The 16,051-nt window shown below is 34.7% G+C and overlaps 2 protein-coding genes across 5 annotated transcripts; both read right to left on the bottom strand.

Annotated features, from left to right (window-relative positions):
- Nucleotides 1-492: 492 nt before the first annotated feature.
- Nucleotides 493-10,666, bottom strand: LOC26531295 (zinc finger protein 3). 4 transcript variants are annotated; one of them, XM_032437999.2, is made up of 8 exons: nucleotides 9,692-10,666; nucleotides 6,605-6,887; nucleotides 6,197-6,547; nucleotides 5,728-5,797; nucleotides 5,561-5,660; nucleotides 5,052-5,217; nucleotides 1,730-1,813; nucleotides 507-1,059 (listed from the first exon to the last, which is right to left on the bottom strand). In XM_032437999.2, exons 1-8 carry the CDS (start codon nucleotides 9,875-9,877, stop codon nucleotides 854-856), a joined length of 1,446 nt encoding a protein of 481 aa, XP_032293890.1. In that variant the 5' UTR covers nucleotides 9,878-10,666; the 3' UTR covers nucleotides 507-853. The 4 variants fall into 4 exon arrangements, 2 of the variants coding, with proteins under 2 accessions (XP_070065386.1, XP_032293890.1); XR_011416736.1 differs by lacking the exons at nucleotides 507-1,059; nucleotides 6,605-6,887; nucleotides 9,692-10,666 and adding an exon at nucleotides 3,544-3,812 and having other exon boundaries at nucleotides 6,197-6,579; XR_011416735.1 differs by lacking the exons at nucleotides 507-1,059; nucleotides 1,730-1,813; nucleotides 6,605-6,887; nucleotides 9,692-10,666 and adding exons at nucleotides 2,842-2,981; nucleotides 3,544-3,812 and having other exon boundaries at nucleotides 6,197-6,579.
- Nucleotides 10,667-11,894: 1,228 nt separating this feature from the next.
- On the bottom strand, nucleotides 11,895-13,831 carry dpr21 (defective proboscis extension response 21). Its single transcript, XM_015173199.3, has 7 exons — nucleotides 13,665-13,831; nucleotides 13,336-13,562; nucleotides 13,165-13,281; nucleotides 12,870-12,963; nucleotides 12,460-12,587; nucleotides 12,167-12,335; nucleotides 11,895-12,101 (listed from the first exon to the last, which is right to left on the bottom strand). The coding sequence occupies exons 1-7, from the start codon at nucleotides 13,711-13,713 to the stop codon at nucleotides 12,007-12,009; spliced, it is 879 nt and encodes a 292-aa protein (XP_015028685.2). The 5' UTR covers nucleotides 13,714-13,831; the 3' UTR covers nucleotides 11,895-12,006.
- Between the last annotated feature and the right edge of the window lie 2,220 nt (nucleotides 13,832-16,051).

Here is a 16,051-nt window from a genome sequence, read left to right as displayed (position 1 = left end):
AATTATTAATTGGAACGATGGAAAAACTACAAGAAGGAACGAAAAACAACAAAATAATAATTTATTTGTATTTATAATGTATATACATATATATAAATATATATATATATTAGAATATGTCATCTTATGTGGATGTGGATGTGAACGTGACTTGAATCACTAAATTCTTTTCGAGTACAATATTATTAACAATTACCCAAATGTAACGAGTACTTTGCAACGGGTACTTCGTAAACGGGTTCGTCTGGTACCTTCGCTATTTTGTATAACAAACAAAAAAGCGGCAAATTCTTATTTTCAAGGAATGCTATTAGTTGTCAGGTGTGTTTTTTATTTGTGATTCGTCCGATGATTGTGTGCTAACAAACAGATAGTGCGCGGGTCTATGCTGTGCAATTTTGATAGTTTTTTGTTTTTGTTAATTTTTGTTGGAGATCACTTTCAAATATATTTCCATATATTTTATATACATATGTATGCATGTGCATACATATATACCTATAGAGAGGGATGGGGGAGGTATCAAAAAAGTTACATATTTTGATCTGTGTATACTTAGCGCCGGGAGTTCGCCATAAACCACTAAAATAAAGTTCCTTGAAGATTTGATTATTGTCTGTATTTTATCACTAAACGCTGACTCTGTGAGTGCTTTATTTCATTTCAGCTTAGATTAACTATTTTATAAATACATATTTATTAATATATTTATTATAATTTTTTTTAAATAAATAGGGTTTATTTTGTTTAAATAGTTTAGAACATTTTAGTTTTTGGTCACATTATTAATTTAAGGGATTAATAATGAATTTTCATTTAGTTCGAAAGGCTCCTAACAAAAGAGGTTTAAAATTTATTTTTCACTAGACTCTGTTGCACCAATGGAAGAGTCTGCTTCTTCTTCTGTGTCCATACTTTGTTTCGCTGGTAATGCAAATTTCTTTTCATTTTCTGAATCGCCCAAATCTAGACATTTTTCGCATATTTTATTCCGCTGTAAAATAATGCTATTTCCAATAATCGGCTTTTCACATCTAACACATTCATCCTGTAGGTCACCTATAAAGATAAAGAAATATGGAAGAAATATAAGAAATTTTTCATTAAACACGTTGAAAATTGGTGTAATACTAAAGGCATAATAGCTTTGTACAAAGACAGGAGGCAGCATCTCCGACCATATATTATTCAGCATGAAATAACCTAGTCGATAAAGCCATGTCTGCCAAGGATTATTCAGGTCAGCTCGACTTCTTAACGAAACTATGGAAAGTACGCCTCAGTCCGACAAAAACCTGCTTAATTCACCTCGAAAATCGATAAACCAAGTCTACGAACTCATGTGCCTGGGCGTCCACATAAAGACTGCCGTCCAAAGATACAGAGGAAGGATGACCAGGCTGTCTTTTAGGTGCAAGGCAATCATATATGTCCAGATCCAGGCTGTGCTACGCTATACAAATATGGTGCATAGCTGCCCGAAATAAATGACGTATGATACAAGACCTCAAAGATCGTACTCTGTGTCTGGACCCTTACTGCCCGTTCAATATAAGGAACGCATCTCTGCACCGAAACCTAAACGTTGAATTCTTTTCTTAAAATCATCAATTACTAGTGAAGGTTAGTGGTTTTAGATCTACGTCTTAAGAACCCATGGCATTATTTATGATTCAAACATATTAAGCACGACGATAGTTCATTATACATTATTAATATTGCGACTTACCATCGTGGGTCTTCATATGTGCACGCAGGTTGCAGGCCAAGGCAAATTTCTTTTTGCATAATTCACAGCCGTGTGGCTTGTCGCCTGAATATAAAAAAAAAAAAATAACATAAATAAAAATATCTATATGACTTTTTTAGTGTACACCTTAAAGAGACTGGTCAAAATGTCTAATACTTGTCTATTCTTTTCATTTATCATTAAAATAAACAACTAAAAGGGGTAGCCGGTAGTTGCCGACTAGTGGATGCCCTGAACCCTCTAAGCATCGAATATCCTATTATAGAAGCTACAAATCAAATTTATTGAGTCTAGCTTTATTAATTGCTTGGGAAAAAAAACCTCGTGCTGGCGGCTGATCGATGTTCTGAATTCTAAGTATCTAGCTCATGTAGGATGGACTGACAGACAGACGGATACAGCTACTAATGCTCTTTAAGAGGGAAATGGCAAAAATGTCCATTTGCAAATTGATGTGACGGGCAGCACCTAAAACCTGATTTTTAAAAGCAGAGTCGATCTCCGTATGTCCTTCCGATCTCATGTAATTTAATTAAATTATTTATTTTATAAGATACCCCAATGCAATTTAATGCCCCCTCCCTCCTAAGCTCTTAACAACCACCTTTGCTGGAAGAATGAATGAACGGAAAAATTATTCTATATGTTTTTTCTACCCTGATCCTGCAAGAAGGCGGGCGGATGATTGTAGTATGAAACTTAATTATTACCGCTTCGATCAAAGCAATGAGTTTTAAAAGTTTTTCATGCAAGAACCTACTTTTCACCGATCGATCCTATGGCAGCTGTATTATATAGTGTCCGATGTTCATAGAATAGTGAGACAAAAACCTGAAGAGTTTGGTTTTGATATCTTTATAAGAAAAAGGGGTTCTTATAATAATAGACAAAAATTTCGCATATATGTAAGACGCATAGAATATCACGTTTGATCTACATATCATTCTAAGCAAATGAGTTATCCATACAAGAGATTTATTTTAGCTATATTATAGTTTGTCCAATCCCCTCTATGGGGGACATTTTAAGTAACAGGCAGAAGAGAAGAACTCCCATACCCCAAACGGAAACACAACCACTCAATTCTTAAATATTTCTTAGTATTTATTGTAATTGATAAATAGTAAATAAATAAATTGAACATAATTTAATATTATTTACACAAGACACAATACTCTCTCGAAAACAGAATTAGCTAAACATTACATACTAAACACGTTAAAATTGAAATCTGAAAGGATAAGAAAAATATGCATTAACATTATAAAGTTAACCTCCTTTTTCAGATACATATGGTATTCCATATGGGGAAAAATCCATTGTTAATTTTTCTCTGATCAGGTTTTTTTAAATTTTAAAATCTGGTATTTTCCGGAAGAACTTATATTTCCGAGGATTCTTCTCTAATATTTTTATCAGCAAGTAAATGAGCGTTTTTATTTAACCGATTTGCTTTCAGGAGGCAAAAAGCTTTTTATGCCCAAGTAAAGACCAGAAAAGCTAAAAGTACTATATTTGAACATTTTTTTTTTTTAAATTTCACTGCAGAAATTTTTATTGTTTTTTGTATCAGAAAAAATATTGTGGATGTTATGTGATTAATTATGATTCATGCAGAACTCGCGAAGTTGAGCTGGAAACAGACAATAAATAAGCAGACAGAATATAATTGCAAGAGACGCTACTGCGGCTGTTACAATTTTTCTAGCGCGCTCATTTTTGTGTTTTCTTCAATACATGTATATATATACAATTATATATAGCATGCATACCCATAAAAATTTTTCACTTACCATTTTTAAAAGATCGTAGATTTTCCATCGTAAAATGTTTTGAAGGCTGCCGAAGACTTTGATCCGGTGTTGTCTCATTTTTGCCCCATATAATCACTAGAAATGGCTTGCGTACGCTGCAGCAAAAGAACGGGAGAGAGCGTGGAAAGTCTCCCAATTTTTACGCTCTCTTCTGCTTTGCAGCCCCGATCACGACTTCTCACTATTCTCACACAAATTTGAGAACGTTGAAACTTGAGTCAGCTTTGATTTTTCCTGACTTTTTAGGGCTATATTACGTTAAAATATTACTCAAAATGAGTTATCTGACATAACGAATAATGAATTTTTATACTTATTCTAAAATCATTTAGAGATTATACGAGTTATTAAGAAAATCGCCAAAATCGACATGTACCACAGTAGGGGGTGGCGATAGTTATAAAATAATAGCTTTACTTGTCAAATTCATTAAAACATAAAAAATAGGAAATTAATATCGATTTTTATCGCGTGCTAGCAAACGGGAAAAGTTATCAATTATCGGAAACAAACTTGTAGTGCGCGGGCCTTAGGAGAGCCTGCGTTCCAATCTCTAGATCTTATATTTTTTGAGATCGACGCGATCATACATAGGAGCGGCCGGTCAGATAGTCGGACAGACAGACGTACATGGATAAATCGACTCGGTTATTGATGTTGATCAAGAATTTATATATATTTATGCGGTTGCAGATGCTTCCTGTTACATACCCATTTTACCCGTTTTAAGTGCGTTCAGGGTATAACAAGGCTAACTCAACACAAATTGGACTTTAAGTTAACACGTAATATTAAGATACAAACAAGTAAGACGCTCTAGTCGGGAGTTCCCGAGCCAATGGCACTGGGGCGGTTTTCTCCCAAAACGAGTGACAAAATAAAAATGATCTCCAGAATGTATGAATACTGATAGATGAATTGGGCCTTGGGTAAGCGTTGTCAGTTCCTCTATAGGATAAGAGACATCAACATATGACTGTATCATCTGAACTAGGAGCAGCTGAAGCTCATCAAACAGGTAAAGAGCTCAGGTGGCAATTGGCCTGAAGCTGGGGCCTTGCACTCTGCTCTATAGCCCAGTCTTCTTAACGCAGTACATATTAAAGCGCCGATCCGTCCTCTAAACCGAGAAATTTTCGAGAAATCATGATACCATCAAAGATTCGTCGTACTATACAAGCGGATTAGTTTATCAAGGACTACCCGCCACTATCAAAATATGCTGCCAAAGAATCGATCGCTCATAAGATTCTGATGTCTTAACAAATAAAAGATTCCGCAAAATGTTTATGATATCGGACTACTATATCATTTAGCTATAGGAACATCAGCTTTAGTAAGGTATGTCTGCAAGGGTATTTAATCTTTAAGGTTTCGAACTATACATTTCTTCAGGGCAATCTTTTATATATTTTTTGTTCCTTTTCATGCGTAACGAGAATATACTTATGCCAAATATTTTAAAATATACTCTTTATAAAACTTACCACTGTGCAGAAATAAATGATTCTTCAGATTCGTCTGCTTTGAGAAACCGCGGAAACATATTGAGCATTTGAACGGCCATGATCCACTGTGAACGTACTTGTGGGACTTTAGGTCACCAGGAGTTGGAAATGACTTTGCGCATAAATTACACTTATGTGGTTTTTCCTTTTTGAAAAAGCATAAAAATAAACCCATATAGTCATTAAATATTGTTTTGTTATAACTACATTTAATTAAATAAAAATAATGCCAGAAATATTTCCACATCAGATGATCTAAAAGACTTTACACGGACAAAAGTTATCGATTATAGGATCGCACACTGCGCGGGCACTAGGAGGACCTACGTTCAAAATGTAGAATGTACGTTAATAGATACGGAACGCGGAAGGACGGACAGACAGACGGACATAGCTATATATACATTATGGGGTCGGATATGCTTCTTTCTGCATGTTACAGATTTCCACTGGGCTCAGGGTATAAAAAATAGTATTTAAAAAATTACCTTAATATGTGTCATCCTATGGTAATATAAGTTGCTGCTGGCGGTAAACTTTTTTCCGCACACTGGACATTCGTGTGGTTTTTCCCCGGAGTGAATTCTCCTATAATTTTTTTTTTTTTTAAGATTTAAGTTAATTTTTTTGCTGATCATTTTTAATATAGCCGTACCTATGAGTATTCAAAGAGCTGGAAGTACTAAATCCTTTTCCGCAAACCATACAAATATGTGGCTTTTCACCTGTGAAAACCGGGATATAGGTAATAGAAAAAATATTTAGTAAAATGTAAGACTAAATGGCGATTAAGTAATATCTAGTGATTAATAAATTGTACATAATATTCCAAATCACCAATGCATTTATTAAAGGTTAAAACCGGTATGCATGTTCTAAAGCGAATGTTAGCATCAAGATGTGGACCAGATAATTTAAAAGACGTTGCAAATCTAAAAACCCATTAGCATGTTAAAGCTTGTGCCATCGCCTAACTTGTTAACTTTAATTTTATTAAAGCTTATCTTATGACATCGACTCAAAGGTTGTACTATTTTTCTTTCTCTCGGCCTTTCGTTAATGGATATCGCTATACGAAATCTTAGCTAGGTGAATGTGTAATTAATTATAACAAAAAAAAGTACCCGTATGAGTTCTCATATGTCTCTTAAGTAGACTTGGCCGGTCGAAGGCTTTTCTGCAGACTTCACAAGGTAGCAAAGGTCTTTCATTTTTTCCCATGCGTTTTCTTGAACCTCCATATTTGTAACTTTCGATATTGGTTTTTCTTTTAGGAGAGATTGCCGTAAAGTCCTTTATTTCATCCATCGATGTTGATGATGTTGTTGAGTTGTCAGTTGTACTGTCAACCAGTGATAATAAGGATCCAGAAGAATCGCTCAGCACAGACTTTTGTTCATCCTCACTAATCGGCGGAGATAGTGGTAAATTTGGTATTTTATACATTAATGCTAAAGACAAATCAAGAGGACTGTCTGAAAAAGTAAAATACAAATTAGAAACAGATTTTAATTTAGTTTGCAAAGGTATACCTTGTAGAATGGCGTCCATAGCTTTCCTATAAAGGGTCGAACGTACAGTCGAAAATATATTATCTTCCCGACGTTCTGGTATGTAATAAACCACTAATTCCTGATTAATTTTAATTGGCTTAATAACTTCATACAATGGATCCCCTTTAACCATCGAACAAATAAGATTTACATTACGGTCAAACGAGCCCGCGATCTTAAGAAATCGTATCCAATTACAGTGGATCACACACGTTCCATTATTGTATGAAACTTCATGATACAAGCCGTGCCGATGCCTCAGCTGAAATATATAAAAACAAAATATATATTCATATATAACATTTTAAGTAATTTACGCAATTACTACTGGTGGTCTGTTACTTTTCCAAATGCTTTCAAGATTTGGGATAGAAGTGCAAGCTAAGATAGGTTTTTTGGATATTCCACACGCAAGTATGGAAAAATCGTTGCCATTCTCAATCGCCTTCAACAATATTTTCAGAGTTCTGGTTAACTTAGTTTGAAGGGGGTGTTTCATACTTTTCGAAAAAACATCCGTTCTTGGTGAAAATGGAGGTTCTAGACTTGGTGGATTAAGTTTTAAGCATAAATTTAATTTCTAATCAGTGAATAAACCCCCAACCCTCGTGGAAATCGGATGAGATTTGACCAAGCTATGGGAGTCGAAAATTTTGAACCGTAAAATCGGCTTTTATAAGATATTTGGAAAATAGCCGGCCAAAATGTCGAAAATTGATAATTCGATTACTAACGACTTTCTATAAACAACAAATTGTGCAAATATATTTTCTTGAATATCCATGCCCACTGATTAGATCTTTTAACCCATTATAAGAAGGCTCTTCTCGATCTGTTCATATATGTATAAGTTCACATATATATAAATATACTTTTATTAACGTTTATTCTTTGTTGTTGCTGTATCTCATTCAGAAAAGTTTCGGCACAAGCCGAAATTATATTTTCATTGAAATTTATAATTTATATCCAACATCATATTATGTATAAATCACTTTGTATATATTATTAATGTATTGTTTTTTTTATTTTAATAAAAAATAAAGTTTTTGAGCAAAAAGATATATGCATGAACATATATATAATATGAAGAAGACACTAACACAAGCATATATATGATTGCTACGAATTTAATGCTATAATTTTTTTCTAAGAGTCAATAGGGTGATCACTCTCCCATGACGCTGGGAAGTCTTGAAGACGGACTCGAGATATTTTCAAGAAGTTCTCACAGTTTTCTTTAACGCTTCAGCAGTTATTTACGGCAAGCCTGAGAAAAATTCAGTGAGGGGCTGAATCGTTCACACTACATATATACATATGTAAGTATTCAGAAGCATTTCTTTCCAAAACATTTCTGAGGCAACGATGCGTAATACATGTTCTTATAATGTAAACCAAGCTATTGTTCCTTGTGAATATGCTTAGGTCTAGTCGACACCGCAGTTAAAGTTGTTTGTATCTTAAATTGAGATTGGCAAGGGAACCGTCTCACGGTAATTGACAACTACCATATCAATTAAACAGGTGCTGAGCAAATTTGAGTATGTCCTAGCTGGGACACTCATGACTTAAGTCGCTTAGGAAAATACTGTTAAAAATTAAGATTTTCAGATTAAAGAACTTTTCGCAATAAAGGACTTTCTTTAAGAACCTTCTACCAACACCACATGCAACTCGCGTAACGCGCTTGATTTCTTTAGCTTTGCAGAAAAATGTTGATAGCTAAATAATGAAAGATATTTGATATTATAGAAGCTACATATAAGAGATTCGCTCAAAAAACTGGATTTTGATATCGACTTTTATCGATTGCTTAAAAGATCGCTTTTAAAATTAAAATTTTCGCAAGACCATTATAATGTTATATCAAATCATTGTGTGAGTAGCAACAGTAGTCGGATGGTGAATAATGTAATTATATTCTTTATATTAATAAAAACTTCTCACAAAGTTCTTTAAAAATATGTTTGAACCCGATCCGATTCGATTCCTTTACGGTTTTGAGTTAATCACCAATCAGTCTGTCAGGAGAAACAGTTTTATTTAAATATATATGTATGTGTAATGCTGCTCGTGCAAGGAGCTCGTTTGCTTTAGCAGTTATAAAAATAAATTTTAAAAAATTAAAGCGTCCTTAAGTGGGCTTGAGACCGTTACCGACAGCACAGCCTTGTCACAGCCTCGTACTCCACATTCATACCAAGAAGTAAGCTTCAAGAAAAAACAAGTAAGAGACTCTAGTCGCAAATTCTCCACTAGGAGATACCCTGAACCCTTTATTACCAACACCAAATGCAGCAAATAAAAATGATTTATCCAGCAATTTACATTATCGAAGTCGATAAGATTGTATTTATGCGTCAGGAGTAAAGTCGTAATTGTTAGGTTAAAAAACCGATGTCAGATATTACCTACTACTGCTACTGCACAATTAGACGAGCACGCCAGTTAAGATTCATAAAACATATACATACTGCATAATTTTTCGTTTTACGTTTTATGCATCAAGAAGAAAGCTGTTATTTCCTGTTGTGGCCCACTTTTACGAAAAAATAAACGAAGGATGCCGCTCAACACATTTTATTAGTGCAAAATGTATAAAATACAAAAGTAATTTTTTTACAGCCAAATAGCTTTGAATTTAAGTTAAGAGAAATGAAATAATCTTGATTTAATAAAATCAGCTTGGCAGATTTTCAGGGAGAATTATAAAGCTCAAAATTACTCAGTTTTTTTCTATGCATCATGTAAATATAATTTCAGCTAAGATATTGTCAAAATAAACGAGTTTATTCTCGACCGTTAATTAATTAATATAGTTTACCGATCATTCATATATAATGATGGCTTAAACTGAAAGACCGGATACTGATACTAATCAGGATATGTATATTTTATATACAATTGTTTTTAATCAATTTTTATACCTTAGAATATTATAATTGTTTTACAAAAAAAAACACATGTAACAACTCAAAACGCAATTTATTCACAATTTATATTATTAATTCATTACTCTTCTTCAGATAAGTCACTTCCTTTAATAAGAAATAGTACACTTACATCATTTTCATCAGGATATTTTAAGTTTTCTATTTTGTCGGTGCGAATGGTGCCATGAAACGGATAAAATAAAGTTCCTCTTTTGATATTAGTTGTTGCACACACGGTTAAAACAGATTCGATGTTAGTCGGCAAGGATAACTTTGTTAAGGAAAACTCTTTTGGTATTAAAACGCATAATTCCATTTTGGAAAACAGTTTGCATTAGGCTTTTTACAGTAGTCGTGTTATTGTATTTTTATTTTTATTTTTATTTGTATTTGTATTTTAATTTTTATTGTTAACAGTGAATCTCCGCACCCATTTCTTTCAATGCTCAACAAATACTGCGTGATCAGGATCGCTTGAATCGGCCATGACCTTCTTGAAGAAAAACTGCAAACACTTAAAATACCAATACCATTCAGACATAACATACTCAGAAGACACACAAGCATACACATACTAAAAGTCGTCTCGCGGACAAGACCAGCGGCCATCCAGCAAAATTAAGAGTCAGGCTCATTTAACTCAATGCTCCACTACGTTACCAAAACAAGATCAACATTACACAACGCTACGGCTATCAATTGATCTCAAACAAACTCGTCTTGAACGCTCTGGCACGGGCACGAGCACCTGCTCACGTTTGGGCACTGTGGCATATGTGTGTATGTACTACCTTTATTCGTTGCTCGTAGGCATCGTTTGATGTACATACATATGTATTTATGTATTAACAGGTAGCAACTTGACTTCTTCTCCCCAAGAGGAAGACCGTTTTGGCGTCCGTCACCTGTTGCATTGTGAGGTGAGCGAGCGGCTTGTTATCATTACCTCAATATTCTTCAGTCCCTTTAGTTTTTTCTGCTGCTGTTGCCGTTGCCGTTGCATTATTTTGTACTCTTCTTGAGTGGCAATTAGAGTTTTACCTAGGGTATTTTGAATGAATTTCAGTGTGAGCGGCTATTTCTCAGGATCATTGTCAGAACTTGCTTGTGCCTCTTACGTTTTGCACTCTTCCCATCTCTCTCTCTCTCTCTCTCTCTCTCTCTCTCTCTCTCTGGTCATACCTGCAAGTCGACAATAAAAAGTTGCTTACCGAGTTACACTCAACAGATCCACTTCCACTTCTGGACGGAACAGGTGCAGGCACCTGGCCCGCAACTACTACTCCCATTCATAACGTCGATGTCGTAATTTTACTCAAGTCTTAAGACAAAATCCGGTTTCTTAAAGTTGAGTGAAAATGTAGTAAGAATATTTTCTTGTCTGGTCTGTGATATCGGCATCTCTTTCATTGCTTTGGATGACTGAAATAGACACGCCCTCTTATATACTCTATAACCCAGGCAAATGTGAGTATATCGAATAACATATTTTATTCCCACCCTTTTTATACCCTAGAAGAGGTAAACATACTTTTTCATGAAATGTGTAACGCATGAAAAATATATATTTATATATTCTAAATCAGCATTAAACACCAATGATTGTTGATATATGATACCTATATTAATCGTATCGTAATAATATATTATATAGCACTTTACCTTAAATTAAAAAGAAAAACAAGTTGTATGGCAAAATATTCATTCAAGCTTTGCATATACAATGATAAGCGGCGTTCGGCTAGCCGAAGATACACTTAATTCCCTTATATATAATTTACGCTTAGTGGTGATTAAATCTGTCATTACCAAATATTGGAAACAAGAAGATAATGAAGCTAAAAATATGTAAAAAATGTTAAATATATAATATTACAAAAAAGTTCCTAAGAACACATTTTATTATTTACAGTCACGGACTTAAGTATTGGCAAGACTTTTTGCTTTATAATTCTTTCTAGGCAATTTGGCATTAAATGCACCACTTTTTCGGCAACATTTGGTTCAATATCAATTTCCTTTCCTGTAAGCTCAGTCTTCGTGGGAAATGTACGCTTTTTCAGCCTTTTCTCCAGCTCCTTCCATATGTGCTTGATTGGATTGATGCGCGGTGATTAAGAAGGATGTGGAAGAACATGAACCGTATTGTATGCTAATCACATTCGCAAATCAGGCAGTTTTCTTCGGATCATTGGCCTGTGGAACTTCAACATTATTTGATGCCACTAAAATACTGGAATTTTTAAATCTGGATAAAAATAGGATCAGCCTGCATTATCAAAGCTTTCGATGTTAAACAATTCAGTTGCTTGTTTAATAAAGTAAGTCATCGATTTTAGTTTCTTAAATTGGTCACTTATTTATTTATTGTTTTTGATTTTTTGTTTTGATGAGTACTTTGAATAACTATATTTACAAATATAAATAAAATTTTGAGCTTCGAGCTTAAAGATGTGCTAATATTATTAATAATAATATTAAAGCATTCAAACTTAAGCTTCTGATTAAGTTCGCTCCTTGGACTGCTGCCGGGTGATCACCTATATAAAGCAAATACCATGTATATTATTATTATGAGAGTAAATTGTTTACAAAATCGTTTTACCATTTAATATGTGAACGTAAACTGATTTGGAATTAGCGTTTGATGGCAAGCAGGAATACTTGCCAGAATCAGATATTTGAGCACGCTGAATTAGCAGATAAGAAGTCGTTATGTCGCCTTTTTCGGTTATAACAGATACCCCTCCTCTTGGCGAATCATAGTTTATTTCCTGAAAAAGTTAACTCTTCATTAATGTGGAAAATCTTTAGAATTTACTAAACGAGGTCACTTTGTGAGAAGCTCAGAATAAAATAACACTGTGACAATTAATTTGACAATTTGCTTACACTTACCTGATTGTTGTGAGTCCAGTGAACCATAAGTGGGGGGTCAGGAAGATGTTTTACAATACAAGTTAAATTAACTGTAGATCCTAAATCAATATATAATTCTGGAGCTCCAGGAATAGTTGTAATTGGCTCTGTAAAGATAATGTCCTTTTATTTCAATGGAAGTTAATTTAATGGTAATAATTTAAATAATAAGTGAGCTGTAAAAGTGTCAGGTATGCCCACAGTAGCCATGATCCGCACACGGGGAACCGCTGTAAGCTTTATTCGTACCCAATGGAATCACAAATTGAAAAGAGTTTGTTGATTTTTGAAAATGTCTGTCTTACTGTCTGTGTGTTCGCTAGTCTGTTCGTTTTTCAGTTGATTTTATCTATTTTTATCAATAGAAGCTTTAAAATCGAAGAACATACCCACAACAGAGAAGATCATGGTATATCCAACTGGAGGTGTCGTCGATATCTGACATTCGTAAACTCCAGAATCTCTAATTTGTGGATATTTAATCTGAAAAGTAAAAATTATTTAATTATTACAGGTGGTTTAAACGTTACAAACAATTTTATAACAAATAGCGAGAAAATAAAGGATACAAAATCAAAGAAGATAATTTCTATATAGATTTTTATCGATTGTCTGCCATTCATAAAGAAAATTAAATTTTTTATTTGATTTGAAATGAAGCACGATTGTAATGTTTTCACGTACCTGTAATGACCAGTCACCAGTTTGCTTATTATAGATTGCATTAAATCTCTGATCCGAAGTGTAAGTACTTTCAGACACTGTTAAGAGGTGTAAATCCCTGTGTCTTATCCAAGATACCTTTAATTTTCACAACGTTTATTTGAAGTACTTTCGTATTCAATAATAACCCACCGTTTTATTGCCGAGATTTTTGATGCGACAGTTCAGATGTCCTGTTTTACCAACTAGGGATGTCACATTTTTTGTTGCAGTTGTATCAAAATAGGGTCCTCTGTACTTGACTATTGGTTCCTCATTAAAATTGAAACCATTGACTTGCTCTCCCAGCATAAGCATGTCCGTCATATTAATTTTTGACCCATAATGCTCGCGCTGGCATAGTGCTAATCTAGAAAGTACTATAGGCATATTTTTAAACATTTTTGTCTTATTATATCTCATGCATATAAACACAACAAGAACATGAAGAAAAAACTTAATATGCATAATAACTAACTTACAAATATACACAGTATAGAGTACGATGCGAAAGCTTTGCGACTCAATCATTTTATGATATGTGATAAATGTTTTTATCCCGACATTTGATACTTTAATTTTCGTCACGTAAGTTTCTATGAAATTGGTTCAATCTTATTTTACTTTTTCTTCCTCGACATCAGACATGCGCATTGCGAGTAAAGGTAAAGGACTGCATACATAGCATATTTTGAATAAATGTTGGAAAATCCAAGAATATTTTAATTGAATATATGCAAAAATTAATTATATACTAAAAGAGATTTTATCCATTTAAGAGCAAATGAAGCTTCTAGAATAGTATATTAACATATGTATAGCATATATAAATCAAGTATCTTTCTCCAGAGAGAAAGAACCTCTGGCAGAGATATTGATATAGATTAAATAAGTTAATCAATTGGAACTACCACTAATTTAACCCACAATTTTGATCATCAAGATCGGTTAAAACTCAAGCATCTGGATTTTGGTGTTGGTAGAAGAAGTTCGCTATTATTTGCTATACCCTTAGAAGGCAACAACTTCAAGTTCATAAAGAGTATATAATCTCGATCAGCATCAACACCCCAGGTCCGTCTGTCTGTTTACATGCGAACTGGTCTTTTTCTCATGATAGGAACGATCGGTTGAGAATTAAGTTGTGGCATGGCAACATATTCTGTTTTCCAACATGTTTGTATCAAACTCAGCATTTACGAGGCTTACTGTTCGCACATACCTGTAAAGCCATTAGTCAAATGTCTCCAAATACATGAAAGTTATCAAAGGTATAGTTTATAAAAGAATTTGGGGTTTGTTCTACGCAGCTATTTCTGAAAGTTGTCCAACAAACAAGTAAAAGCTTCTAGTCGGGAGCTCTCGACTAGGGAAGACCCTCTTATTTCAACACGAATAGCTCGCGCTACGCGCTATCGTTTGTAGTAATAAAGCAAAATAAAAAAAGTTCCCGTTCGAATTCGCAAGTGACTGCATTACTTGCTGACGACTCTACTCAGCAGCCACTCCAGCCAAAAAAAATAGCTTCCTCAGTAGGACTCGAACTCGTGACAGACCGCACAACTTGCCACTGCCTCTACTCTACAGCCACACCAAAAACTGAGTCATAATGAAAAAAAAAAAAAAAAAAATTAAAATAGCAGCACAGAAAACAATGCAATCGCAATAGCAATGCTGTTGATAGAATTCGAAGCAGACGCGCATAAGTGTGTGTACATGTATACAGAAACCCTTGGAATTAGCGCTAGCTGCCGCAAACATGTGGGCAGGGAAAACACATTTACTTCTGTGTTTCTTAATCGATCTCTATGAGCAGTCGATCTTATTGTATTATAACATGTTCGTGTATTCTAGAAATGCTCATTGCACTTAAATATGTGGCTTATATTGGTGCATAATTTGAATTTCCTTGATATGTAACTATGAGGTAGTTGCGGGGAGGTGGTGATAGCTATAAAATGAAAGATACTTGACATATATATGATATTGATGGAATTTGATTGATGGAATTATGAGTTTCCTGCGTTAATACATCCGACAGATCGACAGACGGACGCACATAGCTAGATTGACTGGGCAGACTGTACTATGACCTGCAGTCTATTATCTATGTTATCTTGCGATACCACTGCACCTACAGCAATGTTATTTACATCAGTAGTTAACTAGAATAGTTTCTCGAAATTCGGAAGAATTAATATCAGATCAGTCAAACTTCATAATTTTAAATTTATGCTAATTTGTACATTGGCTATTTAAACAAAGCTGCGGATAAATTTTCAGTAAAGCCCGCAAAGTCCATGATATTGTTTAGCTTGGGTATGATATTATTTATAGGGAATAACGTTGCGTACCCGCGACTCATTCGCAGGGGGACTCGGTCACCATAGCTTGCTGACAGGTCTATGGAGGATGCTTTGATAGTGCACCCAAGACGTTGAGTTTCCCTCATCGTTGAGGTTAGTCATTTAAGTGCGAGGTGATCCTGATCGACCACCCGATTACCAAGCAGCCCTTCTATATCGTCTGCGTCAGCACTGCACCGAGGCCTAGTCGCGTCACTCTGCAAGGCGAATTTGGCGGAAAAGTCCTGATAAGCTAACACAGGCCAAGTCCTCAATCTGTCCTTAACGCAACATCTCTTCCTGTTCCTCCAACGGAAAACCTCCCCTAAATTCTCGACGTATTGTTCTCTTGTCGCCCCTATCAGCACAATATAGTTTAGGTAGGTTAACGCATTTATCTTCGACCCTATTACCGTGTCCAATGCCAGCTGGAAGGTCGCACATGCTGAATGCAATCCAAATGGCATCGCCCGCCAATGGAACAAATCCCTCCCTGGAGTCGTAAATGCAGTACAACTCCTACT

Source organism: Drosophila virilis, chromosome 4 (assembly GCF_030788295.1).
Source record: "Drosophila virilis strain 15010-1051.87 chromosome 4, Dvir_AGI_RSII-ME, whole genome shotgun sequence".
In the NCBI taxonomy this organism is placed as follows: Eukaryota; Metazoa; Arthropoda; class Insecta; order Diptera; family Drosophilidae; genus Drosophila; species Drosophila virilis.
This window is presented reverse-complemented; position numbering and strand designations above follow the sequence as displayed.

What these genes read in the sequence shown, in the direction of transcription:
- LOC26531295 (XM_032437999.2), bottom strand. Translation starts at nt 9,877, where the DNA reads ATGGAATTATGCGTTTTAATACCAAAAGAGTTTTCCTTAACAAAGTTA. An exon ending in TATGGACGCCATTCTACAAG is followed by an intron (nt 6,548 to 6,604) that starts GTATACCTTTGC and finishes TTACTTTTTCAG; the next exon opens with ACAGTCCTCTTGATTTGTCT. An exon ending in TCATTTATTTCTGCACAGTG is followed by an intron (nt 1,814 to 5,051) that starts GTAAGTTTTATA and finishes TTTTATATTCAG; the next exon opens with GCGACAAGCCACACGGCTGT.
- dpr21 (XM_015173199.3), bottom strand. Translation starts at nt 13,713, where the DNA reads ATGATTGAGTCGCAAAGCTTTCGCATCGTACTCTATACTGTGTATATT. An exon ending in AAAATCTCGGCAATAAAACG is followed by an intron (nt 13,282 to 13,335) that starts GTGGGTTATTAT and finishes TGAAAATTAAAG; the next exon opens with GTATCTTGGATAAGACACAG. An exon ending in TTACGTTCACATATTAAATG is followed by an intron (nt 12,102 to 12,166) that starts GTAAAACGATTT and finishes TGCTTTATATAG; the next exon opens with GTGATCACCCGGCAGCAGTC.